This window comes from Mustela nigripes, chromosome 13, assembly GCF_022355385.1.
Source record: "Mustela nigripes isolate SB6536 chromosome 13, MUSNIG.SB6536, whole genome shotgun sequence".
Lineage (NCBI taxonomy): Eukaryota > Metazoa > Chordata > Mammalia > Carnivora > Mustelidae > Mustela > Mustela nigripes.
Genome location: NC_081569.1, coordinates 106147854 through 106173334, shown reverse-complemented (window position 1 = coordinate 106173334; position 25481 = coordinate 106147854). Strand labels below are relative to the sequence as shown.

The 25481-nt window shown below is 35.1% G+C and overlaps 1 protein-coding gene and 1 pseudogene across 1 annotated transcript in view; both read left to right on the top strand.

The window, feature by feature from the left end:
- Positions 1 to 16427, top strand: part of C13H14orf39 (chromosome 13 C14orf39 homolog) — a 57151-nt gene extending 40724 nt beyond the window's left edge. The window contains exons 13-17 of the mRNA XM_059371295.1: positions 1360 to 1421; positions 2728 to 2903; positions 6655 to 6799; positions 13411 to 13468; positions 16234 to 16427. Coding sequence (XP_059227278.1) covers positions 1360 to 1421; positions 2728 to 2903; positions 6655 to 6799; positions 13411 to 13468; positions 16234 to 16427 — 635 coding nt within the window. The remainder of the gene's footprint in view (positions 1 to 1359; positions 1422 to 2727; positions 2904 to 6654; positions 6800 to 13410; positions 13469 to 16233) is intronic.
- Positions 4001 to 5337, top strand: LOC131998845 (NEDD8-activating enzyme E1 catalytic subunit-like; annotated as a pseudogene).
- Positions 16428 to 25481: the final 9054 nt, after the last annotated feature.

The window sequence follows — 25481 nt, the reverse complement described above, 5'->3', positions numbered from 1 at the left end:
AGCCCAAATGACTCAGTCGTTTAAGTGTCTGCCTTCAGCTCAGGTCATGATCTCAGTCTTGGGATCAAGTTCCATGTTAGGTTCCCTGCTTAGTGGGGAGTCTCCTTCTCGCTCTTCCTCTGCCTGCCACTCTGCCTACTCTTGTGCTCTCTTTATCTCTCTCAAATAAATAAAAATCTTAAAAAAAATAAAAAGAAACGAAGACAATAGGATATATTTTTAACACATAAAACTGTCAAAGGACCAGTTTCCAAAAATATATAAAGAATTTCTACAAACCAAGAAGAATAAGTCAGACAACCCAATTAGAAATATGTGCAAAATGTGCAAGTAGGCACTTCAAATAGAGCAACTCATATGGTAAATAAACATATGAAAAGATGCTCAGCAAATTAGGAAACTGAAAAAGCCACAGTGAGCTATTACACATCCAACAGATTAGCAGATTCAGAAAGTCTGACAGTGGTAAGTATTGAGAATATAGAACAATAAGGACTCTCATAACTATTGGAGTAACGCATTTATAAATGACTGTATATTGAGACTATATATAAATTATAATTAAAGCTAATGGTTTTGTCTGGTGAAACTGAATGAGTTCCTAAGGTAAGTTGGGATGGCTAGGTACCACAACAAAAATTGATAAATAGTTTGGAAATAAACTTTGGAAAATAGTTTAAAATTTGGTAAAATGAAAGATATATATATACTCTTTACCTCGTAATCACCCTCCTAGGTATATACCTGGAGAAATACAAGTACATACATACAAGTATATATGTAAAGATCACTGTTTGTAATAGTCTCAAAGTAGAAACACCCAAATGCCTGTTTACTAGTAGAACAGATGGATATATTATGTTGTTTGTACAATGGAATACTTAAATCAATACAAGTAAGCAAATTATGTCTATATGACACAATACAGATGAATTTCACGAGCATATGCTGAATAAAAAAAGCAAGACAACACTTATATTACCATTTTATCATATAACATTTTAAGACAGGAAAAATAACTGAATTACTTAGGTGATAAAACTATAGAAAGCAAATCAAGGAAATTCAGGATAGTCAACACCTCTGAGGAGGACAATATGAGGAATATGTGGACATTTGGAGTATGTATGATGTTCTGTTTCTTTACTTGTGTGATGGTTACATGGGTATTCTCTATAATTTTCTTTTAAACTGTTCACATGGGTTTTATTCTCTTATCTGTGTGGATTGGGTTAAACTATATGAAACCTATTTTTGTAGGTCAAAAACAGTTAAATATTCACTTTCTTACTGTTTATATGTTTTCTTTACAATTAAATTGCCAAAAGAAAAACTAGTTTGTTCTCCTGTAACAAACAGATGCTGAGAGTGAAGATAAAGGGACAGTAAGACAATTGAGAGAATCAAAATGTACTTCACAAGTAAGTCAAATATTTGATTTGTGATTTCTAAGCAAAATATTCCAATTTAAAATGCTGTTTCCACTTTAATTTCAGATTAGTGATGATTATATATGTGAGGTCTAGGTGTTTTAGGTTAGTAATCAAGTTCCTGTGATGTTAAAGCTTCTGTTCCTTAGAGGAGTTCTAGATTTAAAAAATGAAGCCACAAAAAGTTTATATGAAAATACACAGAGTTGTTGTTAATAATTGATCATATGTATATGTATATATACATATATATTTATATCACAACTGAAGAAAACAATTTTGTTTGGTAAAATTGAATGACTTTCTAAAGCAGTTCAAGACTGGTGTTTGCCACAAAAGTATTTTCCAAAATATTTTTTAATAGTGGAAAACATTAATGATAGATGTAGACAATGTTTATTGGCTTTACTAAGTTAGCTGCTAAGGGTTAAAGCAAGATAAATGACACAGTAGAATTCTTCTCAAGAAGAGCAGGTAAAGGGGTGCCTGGGTGGCTCAGTGGGTTAAGGCCTCTGCCTTCAGCTCAGTTTATGATCCCAGGGTCCTGGAATCGAGCCCCACATTGGACTCTCTGCTCTGCGGGGAGCCTGCGTCCCCCCCCCCCCACTGCTCTCTTTGCCTACCTCTCTGCCTACTTGTGATCTCTGTCTGTCAAATAAATAAATAAAACCTTAAAAAAAAAAAGAGCAGGTAAAAAGAACATTTAAAATATTTTTGGTAGACAGACCCAAATTGTTTCTGAAATAGGGTTTATTATAGCAAACATATTTCAGGAATCATAGTCCTACCCCACAAAATGATATAAGGGAAAATTAGTATTCACATTTTCAACCTTTGCAGGAAAGTAGTGAATTTATAAGGACAAAATGTGCAAAGAACACACCAATGAGAATAAGATTGCTTGGAAGTAAATCACTTTTCCCTTCCTGTATATCATAGACAATTCATGAGACAGTGCATGATGTAGAATTTTAAAAAACATCCTTAACCATTTTTCTTCATCAATTTGAGTATGTTCTGGCTATCATTTCCTTTTTTAGGTAGAGGTAAGGGAGGTGGAGCTGGGAAGAAAAGAGAAATCAGAAAATTAAAAACTTTTTTTCCATATTTTACACAATTATATTTTGGTATCTCTTTCATCAATTATTCTTATTTTACTTATGTTTATGACATATAACATCATTGATTAATATGGTGTTTTTTCCTCACACATTTTTACATGTGAATTTGTTAATGTAATAACATTTTTAAAAAATAACATTCATTTTTATAGTTTTTTATTATTTTGAATTTGCAGGTTATATGTGCAGAACATTTTGAGAAGCCAATAGAAAATAATAGTGATGAAGTAGAAGAAAGGGCTGAGAACTTTCTACAAACTTCTGAAATTCCTTTATTTTTAAAAACGCCTGAAGCTGTGAAAACACCTGAACCTTTGGAGAAACTATTCCCTAAAACCCCCCCCTTTGAAATGTAGGATTTTAATTAATAACTATTATTAAAGAATCTATATATGTTGAGCCAATATTTTATAAATAATTGATAAGAATAGTAAAATGTCTAGTACCTGTAACTTTTAAAAAGGTTTTATTATGGAGTATTTCAAATACACAAAGGAGAGAGACTAGTGTAATGAACCTCCATGTACTTATTGCCCTCTTTAAACAATTATTAACATTCTGCCATTCTTGTTTCATATAACCTCTTCCCCATTTTTCCTACAGCATTCAGCTGAAGTGGATATAGATTATGAGTACTTATCCAGTGCAATAGTATACATTTAAGATTTTCTAAAGGATAAAAAGTATATGAAAAATATTAAATGTCAAGTTAAAAAGTTATTATCATGTATTGTAAATTGTGGACATCATTGAATAATGTTCCAGCTGTCATTTTTCCTTATGTTGTAGTGCCTAAAGCAAGAATTGCCATCTATTACATAACTTTGGTGTAGGCAATAATATCTCTTAACATGATTATTTAACTTGGGTAACAACAGATTTGTTGTTTACAGCTAAGAGAAAAGGTTGCATTTAACCTTTTTGTTTAGTTTAATCCCTTTTTAAACTACAAAATGAAAGATTCTTTTAAAACTGATTCCACTTCAGAACTCTCTCATCCATGTTCTATTTCTGTATTTTAAATTGCTAATCAGTTTTATATAGTAAAGTTATGCTGTTGATTCACACACAGTATATTCAAAGTGGAATTCACCATCAAATATGAGAACTGTAAAAGGATATGTTTGCCATAAACCTCCACTTACGGATGAGAAAACTGATCTGTAAAGTTAAGTGACTCATTGATGGTCAGTGGAGACAGTTATGGAAAGATCTTCAGATTTTTGTCCTATCTGTCAAAAGCATAAACTGTCTAAACCCTTTAAAAGTATTGCTCATTTAATATTCCCAACTTTATGAGATATAAATACATTATTATTCTTATTTTATAGAAGAGGAAACAGACTCCCAGGTGATACAACTTGTCAGTAATAGAGTTGAGATTCAAATGCAGGCAGCTCAGGAGAACATGCTGGTGAAGAGCCAGAGACAAAGACAAGAATAGAGGAGCTGCTGGCTGAGAAAATGGCTGTTGTTTCTGGGTGTGGGGACACTAGACACTGGGAAGGTCGCTGCAACCAAAAAGAAGTTCCTCGAGTGATCTGGACCCTTCACACACCCTGATTTCAAACTGAGCACTGAATTTCTCGTTTTTTTTAGATACTTGTAAAGTTCTGGTCATTGGACTGGAAGCTTAGGATGTGAGCTCCTGAAAAATCTGGCGTTGTCTGGGTTTAGACAGATTTATGTTATAGACATGGACACTATAGATGTTTTCAGTCTAAATAGGCAGTTTTTATATTGGCCTTAAGATGTTGAAAGACCTAAGGCTAAATTGCTGCAGAATTTCTAAATGACAGAGTTCCTAATTGCAGTGTAGTTCCATATTTCAACAAGATTTCAGGATTTTAATGACGTTTTTTTATCAACAATATCATATAATTATAAGTGGACTGGACTCTGTCATGGCCAGAAGATGGATTTAATGGCATGTTGATATCTCTCCTAAATTATGAAGATGGTGTATAAGACCTAAGCTCCATTGTCCTTTGGATAGATGGAGGGACAGAAGGTTTTAAAGGAAATGCCTGGGTGATTTTGCCTGGAATTACTGCTTGTATTGAATGTGCACTAGAACTGTATCTTCCACAGATTCCACAGATCCCATGTACACCTTTGAGTCTATGCCCAGGCTACCAGAACAATGTATTGAGTATGTAAGGATCCTGTAGTGGCCTAAGGAGCAGCTTTTAGAGAAGGAGTTCCATTAGATGGAGATGATCTTGATCATATTCAGTGGATTTTCCAAAAGTCCGTCAAGAGAGCAGGACAATATAATATTAAGGGTATTACCTAGAGATTCACTCAAGGAGTAGTAAAACAAGTCATTCCTGAAGTAGCTTCTGCAAATGTCATTTCAGCTGTGTGTGCCACTGAGGTGTTTAAAATAGCCACAAGTGCATATATTCCTCTTAATACTTGGTATTCAGTGATGTAGATGGACTGTACACATATACATTTGAAACAGAAAGAAAGGAAAACTGCCCAGCTTATATAGCCAGCTTCCTTAAAATATCCAGCGTTCTCCAACCACTAAACTCCAGGTGGTTTTAGATTATTTAACCAATAGTGCTTTTCTACAGATGAAATCTCCAGCCATCACAGCCACTTTAGAGGGAAAAAGTAGAACACTTTACTCACAGTCAGTAACCTCTATTGAAGAATGAACAAGGCCAAATCTCTCCAAGACATTGAAAGAATTGGGACCCATTGATGGGCAAGAACTGGCAGTTGCTAATGTCACCACACCACAAACTGTATTATTCAAACTTCATTTTACTTCTTAAGGAAGATAATTCTGCACATAATAGAAAATTCATGGAAATACATTACGTGGATGCTAAGAAATTTAAGTCATTTTTAGCATTAGTGTGCTGGAATTTGACTTTTTAAATATAATGAAACACTCTTTTTTAAAAATTTATAACTTACCCTTGAAGATAGAATTTTGGGGTTGGTAATTGTAAGCATTTTCATTAAGAATATGGGAAGTGATGCCTGGAGAGGGAGATAATGAGCAAATGTATTCTTTCAGAGGAGGAGATAAGCACTCTCTTGTGTCTGAATTTTGTTCCTATGGTCAAAGAAAGCATTCTTCCGTTTTCATTTGAGCACCCACCTACAGAAGAGATGTCCCTTTAAAGAAAAAAAGAAATTAAGTTTTAAATAACATTGATTATTATACCCTGACACCTAGAGCATATTGAACATAGCCTATTTCTTGCTTGATTTAATATTCATTTATTTGTAGTTATCAAATGAATATTAACTATTGCAAACTTTCTTTGTCCATACTAATTTTATTTATCTATCTATTTTTGGCTATTGATATTTCTTCTTTCTTAACATATAATATTTGTGTCAGGGGTCCAGGTCATTCATACTAATTTTAAATGGTGTTATAGCTGAATACCTGTGCATGGAAATGGGAACTATTTTCATGTTTACTTGTAGTGCCACAGAGGCCAATATGCACAATATTAAAGCCAAGACATGGATGTTCAGAAGAAAAAAAATACAGGCAGCTCTGCCTCCAGAATTCATTTAGCCACTCTCTTCTCTAATTATTGTTCCCAAATCATTTTATAGTTTAACTTCCTTATGCAACAGTATGTAATGACTGACTCCTCATCAATACTAAAATCTTGTAATTGTCTTTCAAGATCTTGGAGACATAGCCTGAAAGTTAAGAGCTGGGAATTTGAATCTGGATTGCTGAACTCAAATCCCAACTCTGGCACTTCCATTTCTTGGAGAAAGTCATTTAACCTTTCTATGCTTCAAAATTTTCTTCTGTAAAATGGAGGTGGTAATAATAGCACTTATTTCATAGGTTTCCTGTGAGGAATAAGTAAATTAATGACAGTGGAAATATCTAGATTGAGCCAGACAGTATATTCTCAGTTGGAATTCATTATTCCATAACTGATCTACTTTAACATTGTTATCTACCTCAAACTATCTTTTTCTCAAGAGGTTTGTCACTTTAAGAACTATTCTCTTCCTTTTTCTACTGTGCAAATTCTTATTTCCGTGATATTGTTTACTGGTCTACAATATTTAGTAATATATTTTTAACATTTTTATTATTTCTTATTTCTTTGTAATAGAAACAGAAATATAATGCCTGAAAGTCAAACACAAAAGGAATCTCCTGGATTTTCTTTTCTTAAAAATTATACTTCTAGATCTCCTGGATTGAATTTATTTGATTCTACTATATTTGATTCAGAAATCTCATCAGATCAGGTAATAATGAGAAACTAAAGTTTTATTTCTAAAAAAATATACACTGGTACCTCAAGTAATTTTTTTTTTGAGGTACTCAAATGCACTCATACATGTAAGCAAGGGTGGGGAGGAGCAGAAAGAACTTTTTAAAAAAAAAGATGTATTTCTTTATTTGAGAGAGAGTAAGCAAGTGAGTGAGCAGGGAAAGGGCAGAGGGAGAGAGAGAATATTAAGTAGACTCCTCACTGGTGCAGAGCTTGAATTGGGGCTCCAACTCACAGCCCTGAAATCATGACCTGGGTGAAAATGAAGAGTCAAAAGCTTAACTGACTGAGCCACAGTTCATGTGCCTAACTTCTAAACAAACTTTTCATTTCTCAGTGTGAAAAATTCTCAAGGTTATTAGTCAGTGTTTTTATTTACGTATGTGTACATAACAACATTATTGGTTAATTTTAAAAGACCTAGTTTTCTTCTCATAGTGATTTATGCTATTCAGTGATAGAACAGTAAAGTGCTTATTTCCATATTTGGCAATTGAAACTGAAAATTAAGATGTGCCTTATTTGGTCAGTAGAGAGCACAGTACTGTAGTCAAGACCAGATTCTGATGCCACCTGGTTGAATGTGTTCTGGATGTAGGATTTTGGGTACATAGCTTCCTGTTTCTCATCTGTAAAATGGAAATAAGAATTTTTGCCATTGAGGGGGCACCTGGATGGGTCTGTTAGTTGAGTATATCTGCCTTTAGCTCAGTTGTGAGCTGGGATCTAGTCCCCCATTGGGCTCCTTATTAATCAGGGAGCCTGCTTCTCCCTCTGCTTACTGCTCCTCCTGCTGTGCTCGCTCACTCTGTCTCTCTCTCTCACAAATAAAATCTTTAAAAAAGATTTTTACCATTGGTTTTATGGATATTAAATGAGTTTATATACCTAAAGCCTTAGAAAAATTCTAAACAATGAATAATGTATATGGAAGTATAATAGAGTATTTTTTGTTGTTGCTCATTTAAATTAGTCACATTTGGCCAGTTTTATGTGGATTAGAATATTCCTTCCTGTACTCCCAACATTATATTAAATGGTTGAAATTACAAATTTATTGTTGGATGATATAGTATTATATACTTCATAGTATTTCATGATAAATACTTTGTCTTAATTTTTATCTCAATGCTTATTTCAAAAAAAGGTAATTCCGAGAAGGTGTATGCTGGGCATTAAAAAAATAGAACACCATTGGATAATTGTCATTTATAATATTAAGATTAGTGGAAAATACATGCATGTAACTTTAACAGGAAACATGTACAAACATGTACCACAAAAATTAGTGAAAAAATTATTGAGTACATAGACATATGAGATAGCTATATAGGAATAAAATATTGTAAATGTGTATTTCTTCCCAAAATAATTTATAAATGTAATTCAATTCTAATCTAATTGGAATCCTGGCAAGATGGTTTATCTTTAATTTTTTGTTTGGTTTTGTTTTGTGGTCTTGGGGTGGGGAATGAAATTCACAGATAATTACTAAGTTTCCTGGTCAAGAATAATCAAGAAAATGTTCAAAAACAAGATTGGCAATAAATTAAGGTGGAATCCTAGAAAAAAATTAATCCAAAATAAAGCAGAGAAGTGATAGAGTAACAAAACTCAGAGAGAGCAAACAGAAAACAAATAGTAAAATGTTAGACCCAAATATGATAAGTTTTAATAATTCCATTAACTGTAAATGGGCTAATCACTCCATTAAAGTGGAGATTATAAGAGTGGATTAAAAAACAGCTCATTGATAGCTACTATAAGCTATCAACAGGAAACATTTTTTTCTTTTTTTTCTTTTTTCAAGTTTTTGTTTAAATTCCTGTTAGTTAACATACAGTGTAATATTAGGTTCAGGGTAGAATTTAGTGATTCATCACTTACATACAACACCCAGTGCTTGTCACAATAAGTGCCTTCCTTAATACCCATCAACCTTTCACTATTTGCAGATGACATGATACACACACACTCACACATAGAGGAATTTTACTCAGCCACCAAAAAGAATGAACTGTTGCCATGTGCAACAATATGAATGGAACTAGAGGGCATTATGCTAAGTAAAATAATTCAGTCAGAGAAAGACAAATACTATATGATTTCACTCATATGTGGAATTTAAGAAAGAAAACAGATGAACATAAGGGAAAGGAGGGAAAATAAAGTAAGACAGAGAGACAAACCACAAGACTCTTAACAATCAGTAACAAACTGAGGGTTTTGAACAAACCTTAGAGAGGAGGTGGGTGAGGGGTTGGATAACTGGGTGATGGGCATTAAGCAGGGCACTTGATATAATGAACACTGTCACTGGATGTTATATGCAAGTCATGAAGCAGTAAATTCTACCCCTGTAACTAATACTATACTATGTTAACTAACTTCAATGTAAATAAAATCTTGAAAGAAAAAAAGGTTAGTGGTTAGGAACAGATACATCATCATAAAAACAGTAAGAAGTTCACAGTGGCTATACTTATATCATTTTAGGTAATCTTCAAGACAAAGCATATTGCTAGAGATGGATCTTTTTTATTATGTTATGTTAAAAAAATCTTTTACTATGTTACTCATCATACAATACAACATTACTTTTTGGTGTAGTGTTCCAAGGTTCATTGTTTGCATATAGCACCCAGTGTTCCATGCAGTATGTGCCCTCCTTAATACCCATCACTGGGCTAACCCATCCCCCCACCTCTTTCCCCTCCTAAAACCTCAGTTGGTTTCTTGGAGTCCATAGTCTCTCATGGTTCGTCTCCACCTCCAATTTCCCCTCCTTCGTTTTTCTCTTCCTTCTCCTAATGTCCTCTGTGCTATTCCTTACATTGCACAAGTAAGTGAAACCATATGATAATTGACTTTCTCTGCTTGACTTACTTCACTTAGCATAATATCCAATCCTTTCCATGTTGATGGAAAAGCTGGATTTTCATCCTTTCTGATGGCTGAGTAATATTCTATTGTATGTATGGACAATTTCTTAAGAATAAAAGGGCTAGGGACAACTGGATGGTTTAGTATGTTAAGCATCTGCTTTTAGCTCTGGTCATGATCCCAGGGTACTAGGATCAAGTCCTGCATTGAGTTCCCTGCTCAGTGGTTGAGTTCCCTGCTGAGTTCCCTGCTTCCTCCTCTTCCTCTGCCCCCTGCTCACTCTCTCTCTAATAAAAAAAAAAAATAAAAAGTCCAGTTCTTAAGGAAGATGTAACAATGACATATGTGTATGTGCCTAATAATAGCTTCAAAATACAGAAACAAATGAAAAACAGACCATAAGGAATACAGTCAATGATATTGTAATAGCAATGTAATGGGATGGATTGTAATTATGCATGTGGTTATAGCATCATAGCATCATGTATAAACTTGTCAATTCACTAAGTTGTGCACCCAAAACTAATGTAACATTGTCAGCTACACTAAAAAAATACAAAAACAAAAAACACAAACTTGATTGGAGATTTTTAGCACCCTTCTCTCAGCATTTGATTGAATTAGATAACATAATCCATAAAGGTCTATAAAATCTGAACAATACCATCAACCCTCTTGGCCTAACTGACATTTATAGAACACCAACCACACAGCAACTTCAGCTCCGCAGCTTATATAGGCACGTCTTTTTTTATTGCACTGTGCGGATACTGCCTTTTTTTTTTTTTAAATAAATTGAAGGTTTGTGGCAATTCTGTGTCAAACAAGTCTGCTGGCAACGTTTTTCCAATAGCATTTGCTCATTTTGTATCTCTGTGTCACGTTTTGGTAATTTTCACAATATTTCAAACTTTTTCATTATTATTATATTTGTTCTGGTGGTCTGTGATCAGTGATTACAGCTCACTGAAAGCTCAGGTGAAAGTTTTCTATAACTACATGCATAACTACATATTTTAGCAATAAAGTATTTTTAAATTTATGCACTTTTAAAGATGTGACACTATTGCACACTTAATAGTGTAGTATAAACATAATTTTTATATCCATTGGGAAACAAAAAATTCATTGTACTTGCTTTATTCTGATATTCACATTTTTGTGGTGGTCTGGAACCAAACTTGAAATATTTCTGAGGTGTGCCTGTATATTCTTTTCAAGTTCTGATGGTATATTCACCAAAACCATATTCTGGGCCATTAAATGAGTCTTACTAAATTTCAAAGAATTGAGATCAAACAGAGCATGTTCTCTGCCCACAGTATAATGAAATTAGAAATCAATAAGATAGAAGGAAAATCCTAAGTAAGTAGGGCATGGATCAAAGAAGAAATCAGGAGAGAAAGTAGAGAAGATTTTGAAATGATTATGAAAATTCAGTGTATCAAAATTGAGGGATATTGCCAAAACTAGAATAAAACCATAGCTTTAAATAATATAATTAATATTTTAAATAATTCAGTTGATAGAAAAGAAGAAAGGTCTAAAAATCAGTGACCTAAGTTTTCACCTTGAAAATCTAGCAAATAGGGCCCTGGGTGGCTCAATCAGCCTCAGTCTCTCCACTAAGCTAAGAGCCTGCTTCTACCTCTCCTTCTACCTGCTCTTCCTCCTGCTGTGCTCTCTCTCTCTGTCAAATAAATAAATAAAGCTTAAAAAGAGAGAGAGACATTGAGTGGGCTCAGTTGGTTAAGCGGCTGCCTTCAGCTCAGGTCATGATCCCAGGGTCCTGGGATAGTCCTGCATTGAGTTCCTTGCTATGCAAGAGCCTACTTCTCCCTCTGCCTGCTGCTCCCCCTGCTTGTGCTTGCACTCTGTCTCTCTCTCCCTCTCTCTCTGGCAAATGAATAAATAAAATGTTTTTTAAAAAGAAAGAAAATTTAGAAGAAGAGATAAAGTAAACCCAAAGTAAATAGAATGAAAAAACAAAGGAGATAAGATAAATCAATGAAATAGAAAATAAGCAATAGAGAAAATTGACAAAGCCAAAGTTGGTTCTTTGAAAAAAATTGACAGAATTTATGAACTGGTCATTAAACTGACAAAAATAAGAATATTTACCTATTTTATAAATAAAATATTATATATCCTACAGACATTAATAATAAAAATATTGTTGAAAAGACTGGTGAGGGGGAAGTGAGAGCAGTCAAATGTGATAATGATACAAGGATTGATAAATTGATCAATAGTATGGGCTAGAAAGTCTTGAAACTTTAAATATTCATCAGATCTTAGTAAGAGGAAGGATTCTCTGAGCATTAAAACAGTGGAAGAAGAGCCAAAAGTAAATAAAAAGAGTTTGGGTTTGGTTCCATAGAGAATTTTTGTATGTTAAAAAAATATTTTGGGCGCCTGGGTGGCTCAGTGGGTTAAAGCCTCTGCATTCAGCTCAGGTCATGATCTCAGAGTTTTGGGATCTAGGCCCGCATTGGGCTCTCTGCTCAGCAGGGAGCCTGCTTCCTCCTCTCTCTCTCTGCCTGCCTCTCTGCCTACTTGTGATCTCTGTCTGTCAAATAAATAAATAAAAATCTTAAAAAATATATTTTAAAGGCAAAATGATAATGTGATATAAAATATTTGCAATAATATAAAGAATTAATGTCTTTAATATATAAAAAGCTTATATGGATTAGTAAGAATTACTACTTCAGTAGAGATATATACAAAGTTCTTTAGATGAATAGATAATAATTCACTGAAAAAGAAATTCAAGTAACTTATAAAATCTCTGGGAAAAATAGCTTTCCTTATTAATTGTCAAAATGTAAATCTGTGCATAACAGTATTTATTCAAGTGTAATTTGTATTAGGAAAAAAACCCAGAAGTGACCTAAATGTCCAAAGTGAAAGAATGATTGCAAACCAAGAAACAGACTCTTAACTATAGAGAACAAACTGATGGTTACCAAAGGGTAGGGGGTGGGGGGATGGACTAATTAAGGAGTGCACTTATGATGAGCACTGGGTTTTGTAAGTATTGAATCATTAAATTGTTCACCTGAAACTAATATCACACTGTATGTTTTTAAATAACTTTTTAAAAAGAAAGAAACTGTATGATATATTCATATGGAAGAATATGAAAATTCCATGAAAAGAATCTGGTTTTAGAAAAATAGTGACAGGGGAAAATGCTCATTATGCAGCATTAAGAGAAAAAAAGGGGACAGAAAACTGTGTTGTTATGATCCCATTTTAAAAAAAAAACTGTTTTACAAAGAAAACAAACTCTTTTGGCAGCAAAACTTGATCTGAACTGATGTGAAGCTGTCATATTTCCCATTATTTTTATAAGCTGGAGAACAATACCAAGAGCCTGTTATGTAAAAGGCCTCCAGATAAAGCAAAAGTTAATTAGAATTTTAGGTTATATTAATATTCCGAAGTAGGAACTATCTTTAGTACACTATATATATCCTTTTAATGTATTATCTATTGCCAGAATCAAATCAATAAGCCTTATTTTAATATAAGCAAATGATAGGTTTTAAAGCACAGAAATGTGCTATATAGAATGTTGCCATTTCGTCTACTATAATTATGCTTGTTAAAAGAACCAGGTTTTATATTCAAATATAAATGCCATATATACTGTTTTACTGATTTCTTGAGTAATACTGAATGGAAATTATTTTTCAGTTTAATGAACATTATTCTGCTGAAAATTTAAATCCTCTCTCTTCACAACAAGAAATTGGTAAGTGATTTGAAGTTTGCTACATAAAAAAACATGTTAACTTCCTCACTTTTTATTTAGTTTGCCTTCTGATTTTCTCAGACCCTCAGTTTATTCTCTTAAAATTCTATTACTTCTGCACCACTCACTAATTATTTTTGTAACAATTTATCTTCTTTCACTACTCCACTTAATTCTCCAATAACTACTAGTGACTTAACAATTATTAAACAATATGGGTATTTTGTATTTATTATCATATTCACTATCTTTGTAGCATTTGTAATAGTTGATTATTCTCATCTTCTTTCCGAAGTTCTTAGATTTCCTCCTATATCTCTGGTGCTTTATTTTATTTATTTATTTGACAGACAGAGATCACAAGCAGGTAGAGAGGCAGGCAGAGAGAGAGAGAGGATAAAGCAGGCTCCCTGCCGAGCAGAGACCCCGATGTGGGACTCGATCCCAGGACCCTGAGATCATGACCTGAGCAGAAGGCAGAGGCTTTAACCCACTGAACCACCCAGGCGCCCCTCTCTGGTGCTTTTTATTGGGTCTTCTTTCTTCTCTTATCCCATGATTGATTCATTCAACATACAAATATGTATGTGTATACATATATTTTATATTCAGTACTGCTCTAGCTCTGGTGATTAGTGGACATTTCTTTTTTCTTTTTTTCTTCTTTCTTTTCTTTCGGTTCCACATACAAATGAAATCATACATTATTTGTCTTACTCTGACTTCACTTAGCATAATGCTATTAGTGTTACTATAAATAGCAGGATTTCCTGGCTTTTTCATGGCTCAATAATATTCCATTGTGTGTATGTATATATGTATATACATATATATTTCTTTTCCTTGCCTGGCTGCTATATCTAGGACTTCCAGTACTACTTTGAATAGGAGTGGTAAGAGTAGGTACTCTTGCTTTGTTCCTGATGTTAAAGGAAAACCTCTCCTCCTTTCACCATTGAGTATAGTGTTACCTGTGGCCTTGTCATATATGGCTTTTATTATGTTGAGATATGTTCCTTCTATGCCTAAATTGAATTTTTATCATGAATGGGTGTTGAATTTTGTCTAATGTTTTTTCTGCATCTATTGAGATGATCATATGATTATTTTCTTTTATTCTGCTAATGTGATGTACCTAACCTCATTCCAACATACATTTAAAGCCTTTTCTAATAAAAATAACATATGCTTTTGACCAGACCAAAGAACAAACTACAATTCAAATATGCCCAGACTTTCTTATCTACTTATTTCTTCCTGAAATCCTCAACTTCCATTTCTTTCTAATCATCTTCAAAGACCAGTTTCCATAAATCCTTTTATTTCCCTTCAACTTTTCACCCCCAAAAGATCTCTCCTTCAATTTTCTATATTTTCTTTTTCTATATACTTTAAAATATTCTGTTGTCTGTTGTTACTTCTTAACATATAAAATCTTCTAATCACAGATCTTTGAGGACAGGGATTCTGTTTTATTCACCTTTGTATTGTCTACAACTTGAACATTAATCTATTTTATTTATAATGAGTATAGGAGTTTTTTTTTTTTAAGATTTTATTTATTTATTTTACAGACAAAGATCACAAGTAGACAGAGGCTGGCAGGGAGAGAGGAGGAAGCAGGCTTCCTGCTGAGCACAGAGCCAGATGCGAAGCTCTCACTCTATAAAATAAATAAAAATAAATTTTAAAAATTTCCTTTTAGAACTGTAGAAGCCTTTTCACTGTTCTGTTCATTTCCTTGAACAATGCGACAAACAGTATATTGTAGTAACTCATAAACAATAGTTGAATAAGCTTGACTTCTGCAGTATCTCTCAGACCCAACGTCTTTCCCCATTCACTTTGCTATGACTATTAAGATCAAGCCTTCATTTCTTTCCTTTTATTCCCACTTGTAGACACTCTACTGTTCCAAACTTCCTATGTATTCTTTCCTTAGTGAGCCTTATTTAAAAAATTGCTCAAATTATTTTGGTGGGGGCACAGGGAATGGGAGAGTGAGAATCTTAAGCAGGTCTACACTCAGTGTGGATAAGGAGGCAGGGCTTGATCTCACAATCCTGAGATTGTGACCAGAGCCGAAATCAAGAGTCTATTGCTTAACTGCCTGAGCCACCCTGGTGCCTCTCCACTTGAAAACTTTTAATGGCTTTCTCTTACATATAAAATAAAGTCCGGATTCTGTAGTTGGATGTTCAGTAGTCTTTCCAAGCTCATCTTCATTAATACCCTTTTAATAACTTTTTATTATTTCTCAGTGTTCCTGACAGGCTGAATTGATTTCTGTTACCCTTATACTTCTATGCATGCCTGTTTCTGTGCCTCTGTGCTGTTCTTCCAGTTAAGGTGTTTTACCCCTTTTTCTGCCATATATACTAGCCCTTATTATACTCAAGTTCAAGTTACCTAAAAGTAATTTTGGATCTATTTGATTTTTCATAGTACAAAGGACAGTTCTTTGCATATAAGAATACAACTATTAATAATTGTAATTATTTGGTAGTAACTATGCAGAATTAGTGCTGAGGTATAAGTTAGCTACTAAAACTGCTTTTAAAACTACTGTTTTACTTACACTTCACTGTTGAGTATAAAGAGTGGTGTTTTAATTTATTAATTATTATTTAATTATTAATAATATTAATAATCACTTAAGAGATTCAGTATTACCCTATTTATTGTTTACAGTACATCATAATTTAACAGATTATGCAAATTATGTAACATGAATAGCATGGTATTGAAATGTTTATTTTCCTCAGGAAACTTATTTGGAAAACCAGGAGAAGATGCTTTCACATTTTCTTTTTCATCAGACTCTTCAACTCATACATTTGGAACTGGAAAAGATGATTTTAGTTTTCCATTTTCATTTGAACAGGATCAAAACTCAACACCTTCTGTAAAAGGCTTTTCCTCTTCCTCACAAAGTACAACACAATTTACTTTTTTTTGAACTCATTACTAATTTCTCAAATTATTTAACTGCTCTGTAATCATCTAGGGCATAAATTTACATTATTACTTAAAAATGAAGACTACTTTCTTTTCTTGATTAAAGCAGTAATGGGTTACCATAGTTACATTATTGATTATATATTTAAATATTGAGGGAAATTAACCCTATGTCATCAAATTTTGTTTTATTTGAAACATTTGCTGTCGTAATTTATTTTGATTTTGATTTTGCAAGCCTTCTTTAGGCAGAATTAATCTTAATAGAATTTGATGCTTTTTCATTAATCTTTACTATATGTATTAAGCCTGCTTCTCTCCAGAACCTGAATTTCATTCTGGTAGTATTTTAGGTGTTTTGATAAGAACAAGAACTTTAGGCTATCAGAAGATTTTTTGGTAGTAACTATGCAGAATTAGTGCTGAGGTGTACTTTAGCTACTAAAAAATGCTTTTAAAACTGCTGTTTCACTTACACTTCACTGTTGCAGTATAAAGAGTAGTGTTTTAATAATAATTTCACAGAATTCATGTTATTGGTAGTGAATAAAATATGTTATTTTCTTCTAATATAACAAATAATAAAAGTCTAATTTTATCAGTTATTCTAGCATCTTTAGTGGAAAGCAGTTAAATATGAAGGGCTGGAGTAATTTTTGAAAATTAGATCATTGTATTAATGATAATACTGTTATATTTTCTTGCTTAAACTTTTTTGAGGAACATTTAAAATTTTGTTTACTCTTTCTAACAAAAAATTGGCCCTCATGTTTTATATGCAGTATTTGCTTGTGAATTGTAAGTGAAATGAAGATATTTAAATTTTGATGAAATTATATGAATGTATTATTCAATGTCTGTATTTTGTGCTTTCTAAATTGGTTACATTGAGTTATTGAGTAATAAAGAGTCTTGACACCAAATTCTGGTGTGTGAGTGGTGACAGATTTTAAGTTTCACTGCATCTTCTTTCCCTTCTGCTCCACATCTGATCAAGCTGATAAGCAAGCCCAGGGATTCCCACCTTTAGCACCAGTGGGATGTTCAAGCCCTGTATAGGAACTCTTGATCTGGACCCACCCACAACCATAAAAACCCACAGCCATTGATCTCTCAAGCCATTTTAAGACAAACTACGTAGTCCTGCCTGCTTTTTTTTTTTTTAGAAAAACATCATTATATGAGTAATAAACATTTTCATACCCTACTGGGGTGTATGTGGTGCCATTAGTCTCAATATCCAAGCCAAATTTTGGTGAGAGTCTCTCTTGCTTCTTCAGGGTGTCCACAACATATCACAATTGTGTTAAATTAAGCCTTCCCAAAGACTTGACAGAAGTCAGAGAAAATACAGCTAATTAGTGAAAGAATTTTTTTTTTAAGATTTTATTTATTTATTTGACAGACAGAGATCACAAGTAGGCAGAGAGGCAAGCAGAGAGAGAGAGGGGGAAGCAGGCTCCCTGCTGAGCAGAGAGCCGGATGTGGGGCTCAATCCCAGGACCCTGGTATCATGACCTGAGCCAAATCTGACTGCCTCTCCTCCCCTACTACAATTCATGTGTAAAGTCATAGTCACCCAGGAAAGAAAATAGAGAGAGGGGGACACTTTGTGTGTGTGCCTAGTACCTAAGGAATTAGAAGGAATCAGCTGGGTTTGGGAGCTGTCTTTTGTTTTCAATTTTTTTTTTTTTTTTTTGGGGGGGGGGGGGGGGAATCGGGGGTTTTGTTTTGAGAAAGGGGGGGGGGGAAGGCGAAAACGGGAGGTGAGGGTGGGTTGAATCCACCTGTACTTGTTCAAACTTCTATGCACTAAAACTCTTGAGTACAGTAAGATGTGCCCATCACGTGAGAGCATATGCAATCATTAAAAAGCATCTGGCATGCAGTTAAAAAAAAAAAAAAACTGTTAGGGTTCAGAGAAACAGAACCAAGAGCATCCATTTCTGTCTTCTATCCATGTATTTATCCATAATCTAGATTTATTTTAAGGAATTGGTTCTCATGATTGTGGAAATTGCAAATCCTAAATCTGTAGGACAAATTGGCGGGATGGAAATTCAGGTAAGTGTTAATGTTACAATCTTGAGTCTGAAATCCACAGGGCAAATCAGGCAGGCTAGAAACTCAGGGTTTCTATATTAAAATCTTGAAGCCAAATTCCTTTTTTTGGGAAACCTCTGTCTTTGCTCTTCAAGTCTTCAAATGATTGGATAAAGTCTGTTCACATTATGAATAATAATCTGCTTTATTCAAAATATACTGATTTAAATGATAGTCACATTTAAAAATACCTTCACAGCAAGGCACATACCTCAATATTATCAAAGCCATCTATGAAAAACCCACCGCAAATATCATTCCAATGGAGAAAACCTGAAAGCTTTTCCGCTAAGGTCAGGAACACGGCAGGGATGTCCATTATCACCACTCCTATTCAACATAGTACTAGAAGTCCTAGCCTCAGCAATCAGACAACAAAAGGAAATTAAAGGCATCCAAATCAGCCAAGAAGAAGTCAAACTATCACTCTTTGCAGATGATATGATACTATATGTGGAAAACCGAAAAGACTCCACTCCAGAACTGCTAGAACTTGTACAGGAATTCAGTAAAGTGTCAGGATATAAAATCAATGAACAGAAATCAGTTGCATTTCTCTACACCAACAACAAGACAGAAGAAAGAGAAATTAAGGAGTCAATCCCATTTACAATTGCACCCAAAATCATAAGATACCTAGGAATAAACCTAACCAAAGAGGCAAAGAATCTATACTCAGAAAACTATAAAGTACTCATGAAAGAAATGGAGGAAGAAACAAAGAAATGGAAAAATATTCCATGCTCCCGGATTGGAAGAATAAACATTGTGAAAATGTCTATGCTACCTAAAGCAATCTACACATTTAATGCAATTCCTATCAAAACACCATCCATCTTTTTCAAAGAAATGGAACAAATAATCCTAAAATTTATATGGAACCAGAAAAGACCTCGAATAGCCAAAGGAATATTGAAAAAGAAAGCCAAAGTTGGTGGCATCACAATTCTGGGCTTCAAGCTCTATTACAAAGCTGTCTTCATCAAGACAGCATGGTACTGCCACAAAAACAGACACATAGATCAATGGAACAGAATAGAGAGCCCAGAAATAGAGCTCTCAACTCTATGGTCAACTAATCTTCGACAAAGCAGGAAAGAATGTCCAATGGAAAAAAGACAGCCTCTTCAATAAATGGTGTTGGGAAAATTGGACAGCCACATGCAGAAAAATGAAATTGGACCATTTCCTTACACCACACACAAAAATAGACTCAAAATGGATGAAGACCTCAATGTGAGAAAGGAATCCATCAAAATCCTTGAGAACACAGGGAGCAACCTCTTCAACCTCAGCTGCAGCAACATCTTCCTAGGAACATTGCCAAAGGCAAGGGAAGCAAGGCAAAAATGAACTACTGGGATTTCATCAAGATCAAAACCTTTTGCACAGCAAAGGAAACAGGTCAACAAAACCAAAAGACAACTGACAGAATGGGAGAAGATATTTGCAAATGACATATCAGATAAAGGACTAGTGTCCAAAATCTATAAAAACTTAGCAAACTCAACACCCAAAGAACAAATAATCCAATCAAGAAATGGGCATAGGACATGAATAGACATTTCTGCAAAGAAGACATCCAAATGGCCAGCAGACACATGAAAAAGTGCTCCATATCACTCGGCATCAGGGAAATACAAATCAAAACCACAATGAGATACCACCTCACACCAGTCAGAATGGCTAAAATTAACAAGTCAGGAAATGACAGATGCTGGTGAGGAAGCAGAGAAAGGGGAACCCTCCTACACTGTTGGTGGGAATGCAAGCTGGTGCAACCGCTCTGGAAAACAGCATGGAGGTTCCTCAAAATGTTGAAAATAGAACTACCCTATGATCCAGCAATTGGACTACTGGGTATTTACCCTAAAGATACAAACGTAGTGATCCGAAGGGGCACATGCAGCCGAATGTTTATAGCAGCAATGTCCACAATAGCCAAACTTTGGAAAGAACCTAGATGTCCATCAACAGATGAGTGGATAAAGAAGATGTGGTATATATACACAATGGAATACTATGCAGCCATCAAAAGAAATGAAATCTTGCCATTTGCTACAACGTGGATGGAACTAGAGTGTATCATGCTTAGCGAAATGAGTCAAGCGGAGAAAGAGAACTATCATATGATCTCCCTGATATGAGGAAGTGGTGATGCAACATGGGGGGCTAAGTGGGTAGGAGAAGAATCAATGAAACAAGATGGGATTGGGAGGGAGACAAACCATAAGTGACTCTTAATCTCACAAAACAAACTGAAGGTTGCTGGGGGGAGGGGGGTTGGGAGAAGGGGGGTGGAGTTTGGACATTGGGGAGGGTATGTGCTATGGTGAGTGCTGTGAAGTGTGTAATCCTGGCGATTCACAGACCAGTACCCTGGGGGATAAAAATATATGTTTATAAAAAATTAAAAATTAAAAATTTAAAAAAAAAACCCTCCACAGCAAAATCTATAATGGTGTTTGACTAATCAATTGCACACCATTGCTCAGCCAGGTTGACACAGAAAATTAACCATCACTGCTAGGATCTTCAGATCTTTCTGCCTTTGCATGACCTTTTCTCCATATGTGAAATCTCCCTTTGTCTTTCCTTTATAAGAATATGTGGTTACATGGATCTACTTGGATGGGTAATTGAGATAATCTCTCCATTTTAAGATTCTTAACTAAATCCTACCTGCAAAGATCTTTCCCCTGCCCTTTCTTCGTCATATGGGAAAGGGAGGGAGATACAGATATTTTTAGGGGGCCATTTCCTAGCTAGTGACAAAGGGTATATAGTGTTTGTGTACTTTCTTTTAGTCTGTGGTGTTGGAGTATCTAGTCAAAACACTGTTTTTCAAAGTTACTGAGGATAACTCCTGTCTTCCCTACTCTCTATTTATGATTATATCACTCATAATATTGTTAACATTCATTTATGCATTTCATCTTGAATTTATGAATTCCTGTTTAATCCTTAAAATTTTTTTAAAAAGTTTATTTACTTGAGAGAGCGAGGGAGCACATGTAAAGTAGGGGAGGGGCAGAGGAGAGAGAGTGAAAATCTCAAGCAGACTCCCCACCGAGTGTAGAGCCTGAAGCAGGCTTGTTCTTACAACCCTGGGATCATGACCTAAGCCAAAATCAAGATGCTTAACTGACTGAGCCAGCCAGGCACCCCTAAAATTTTTTGTATGGTAAAACTCCCTCTTTGTGATCTGTTGTTCTATTGGTTTTGACAAATAGAGTTATGTATCCACCACAACAGTACCATATAGAATAGTTCCGTCACTCCCCAAATTCCCTAGTGAAGCTTTGTAATCAACCCCCTCCCTTCCAAAGCCTGGAAACCATGGGTCTGTTTTCTGTCACTTTAGTTTTGTCTTTTCCAGAATGTCATATAAATGGAAACATAATATATGTAGGTTTTGGGGTCTAGCCTCTTCCACTTAGCAATATTTATTTAAGCTTCATCCTGGTCCTTGCATGAATCAAAAGCTATCTCTTTTTATTGCAAGCATTCCAGTGTATGGATGTGGTATACCTTGTTTATTCTTTTGCCTGTTGATAGGCATGTAAGTGGATTTTGAGTAAAGTAAAAACACCCACGTATGGAATTTTATGTGTGAAATAAGCTTTTATTTCATTTGAGTAAATACCTAGGAATGGGATTCTTGGGTTGCGCAATAAGTATATCTTTAACTTTATAAGAAACTGCCAAACTGTTTTACAAAGTGACTGTACCATTTGGTGTTCCTATTCACATCTTTGTGAATACTTGGTATTATCAGTTTTTAAAATTTTAGCCATTCTAATAGGTATAAAGTGGTATATCATTGTAGTTTTAATTTTTATTTCCCTAGCTGATGTTGAGCATGGTTTCACATGCTTATTTGCCATCTGAATATTTGGGATTGTTAGAATAAAAATGGGGTTGTTTGTTTTCCTACTGTTCAGTTATGCAAGTTCTTCATATATTTGGTATACAAGCCCTTTATTAGATACACAATTTGCAGATATTTTCTCCCCATCTGTGTCTCTCACAGAGAAAAATGTTTTTAAATTTTGATAAAGTCCAATCTATCATTGAATTGTGCTTTTGGTTATTTGTTAAATATAAAGGCTCTTTGCCAAACCAAAGGTCATAAATTTTACTTCTGTGTGTGTTTTTTTTAAGATTTTATTTATTTATTTGACAGACAGAGATCACAAGTAGGCAGAGTAGGCAGGCAAAGAGAGAGGGGGAAGCAGGCTCCCTGAGGAGCAGAGAGCCCAATGCGGGGCTCGATCCCAGGACTCTGGGATCATGACCTGAGCCAAAGGCAGAGGCTTTAACCCACTGAGCCACCCAGGTGCCTCTTTGTTTTGTTTTTTAATTTTGGAGTTTTGGGGATGTTTGGCTGGCTCTGTTGGAGGGGCATGTGATCCTTGATCTCGGATTGTGAGTTTGAGCTCCACATTGGATTAGAAATTACTTAGATGAATAAATAAATAAATAGATTTTAAAAAATTTTAGAGTCGCGGTGCCTGGGTGACTCAGTCAGTTAAACATCTGCCTTCAAAACTGAGGAAGACACAAAGAAATGGAAAAATGTTCCATGCTCATGGATCAGAAGAACAAATATTGTGAAAATGTCTATGCTACCTAAAGCAATCTACACTTTGACTGCAATCCCTATCAAAATACCATCCATTATTTTCAAAGAAGTGGAACAAATAATCCTAAAATTTATATGGAACCAGAAAAGACCTCGAATAGGCAGAGGAATGTTGAAAAAGACAGCCAAAGTTGGTGGCATCACAATTCCGGACTTCAAGCTCTATTACAAAGCTGTCATCATCAAGACTGTATGGTACTGAAACAAAAACAGACACATACAGCAATGGAACAGAATAGAGAGCCCAGAAATAGACCCTCAACTCTGTGGTCGACTTACCTTTGACAAAGCAGGAAAGGATGTCCAATGGAAAAAAAGATAGTATCTTCAACAAATGGTTTGGGAAAATTGGACAGCCACATGCAGAAAAATGAAACTGGACCATTTCCTTACACCACACACAAAAATAGATTCAAAATGTGTGAAGGACCTCAATATGAGAAAGGAATCCATCAAAATCCTTGAGAGAACAGAGGCAGCAACCTTTTCGACCTCAGTCACAACAACTTCTTCCTAAAAACATTACCAAAGGCAAGGGAAGCAAGGGCAAAAATGAACTATTGGGACTTCATCAAGATCAAAAGCTTTTACACAGCAAAGGAAACAAAGGTCAACAAAACCAAAACACAACTGACAGAATGGGAGAAGATATTTGCAAACAACATATCAGATAAAGGACTAGTGTCCAAAATCTATAAAGAACTTAGCAAACTCAACACCCAAAGAACAAATAACCCACTCAAGAAATGGGCAGAGGACCTGAACAGACATTTCTGCAAAGAAGACTTGCAGATGGCCCACAGACACATGAAAATGTGCTCCATATGACTCGGCATCAGGGAAATACAAATCAAAACCACAATGAGATACCATCTCACACCAGTCAGAATGGCTAAAACTAACAAGTCAGGAAGCGACAGATGCGGGCGAGGATGTGGAGAAAAGGGAACACTCCTACACTGTTGGTGGGAATGCAAGCTGGTGCAGCCACTCTGGAAAACAGCATGGAGGTTACTTAAAAAGTTGAAAATAGAGCTACCCTATGACCCAGCAATCGCACTACTGGGTATTTACCCTAAAGATACAAATGTAGTGATCTGAAGGGGCACGTGCACCCAAATGTTTATAGCAGCAATGTCCACAATAGCCAAACTATGGAAAGAACCTAGATATCCATCAACAGATGAATGGAGAAAGAAGATGTGATGTATATATACAATGGAATACTATGTAGCCATCAAAATAAATGAAATCTTGCCATTTATGATGATATGGATGGAGCTAGAGGGTATTATGATGAGTGAAATAAGTCAATCAGAGAAAGACAATTATCATATGATCTCCCTGATATGAAGAAGTTGAGTGGCAAAGTGGGGGGTTTGGGGGGTAAAGAAGGGAAAAATGAAACATGATGCCATAGGGAGGGAGAAAAACCATAAGAGACTCTTAATCTCACAAAACAAACTGAGGGTTGCCAGTGGGGGGGTGGGGAGAGGGTGGTTGGGTTATGGACATTGGAGAGGGTATGTGCTATGGCGAGTGCTGTGAAGTGTGTAAGCCTGATGAATCACAGACCTGTACCCCTGGGGCTAATAATACATTATATTTTAATACAAAATAAAAAATTTTTAAAAATCTGCTTTCAGCTCAGTTCATGATCCCAGAGTCATGGGATCTAGCCCCACAGGCTTCCTTCTCAGCAGGGAGCCTGCTTCTCCCTCTTCCTCTGTTCATGCTCTCTCTCTCTCTCAAGTAAATAAATGAAATCTTAAAAAAAAAAAAAAAAACTTTAGAGTCGTATATTTAATTTGGGGTCTGTGATATATTTAAGTTAATTTTTTAAAAAAGATTTTATTTATTCATTTGACAGAGATCACAAGTAGGCAGAGGGACAGGAAGAGAGAGAGGGGAAGTGAGCAGAGAGCCCGATGTGGGCTCGATCCCAGGACCTCGGGATCATGACCTGAGTCGAAGGCAGAGGCTTTAACCCACTGAGCCACCCAGGCACCCCTATTTAAGTTAATTTTTGTATAAAATATGAGGTATGTATCAAGATATAATTGGGGGGGGCATCATTTGTTGGAAAGATTGGCCTTTCTCCACTGAATGACTTTTGTATCTTTGGCAGTAATCAATCAAAATGTTCACGTAAGTTTTTGTTTGTTTGTTTGTTTGTTTGTTTGTTTAAGTAGGCTTCACTCTGAGCATGGAGCCCAGTGTGGAGCTTGAACTCACAATCCTGAGATCATGACCTGAGGCTTAACCAATGGAGTCACGGGTACCCCTATATAGGTCTACTTGGGGACT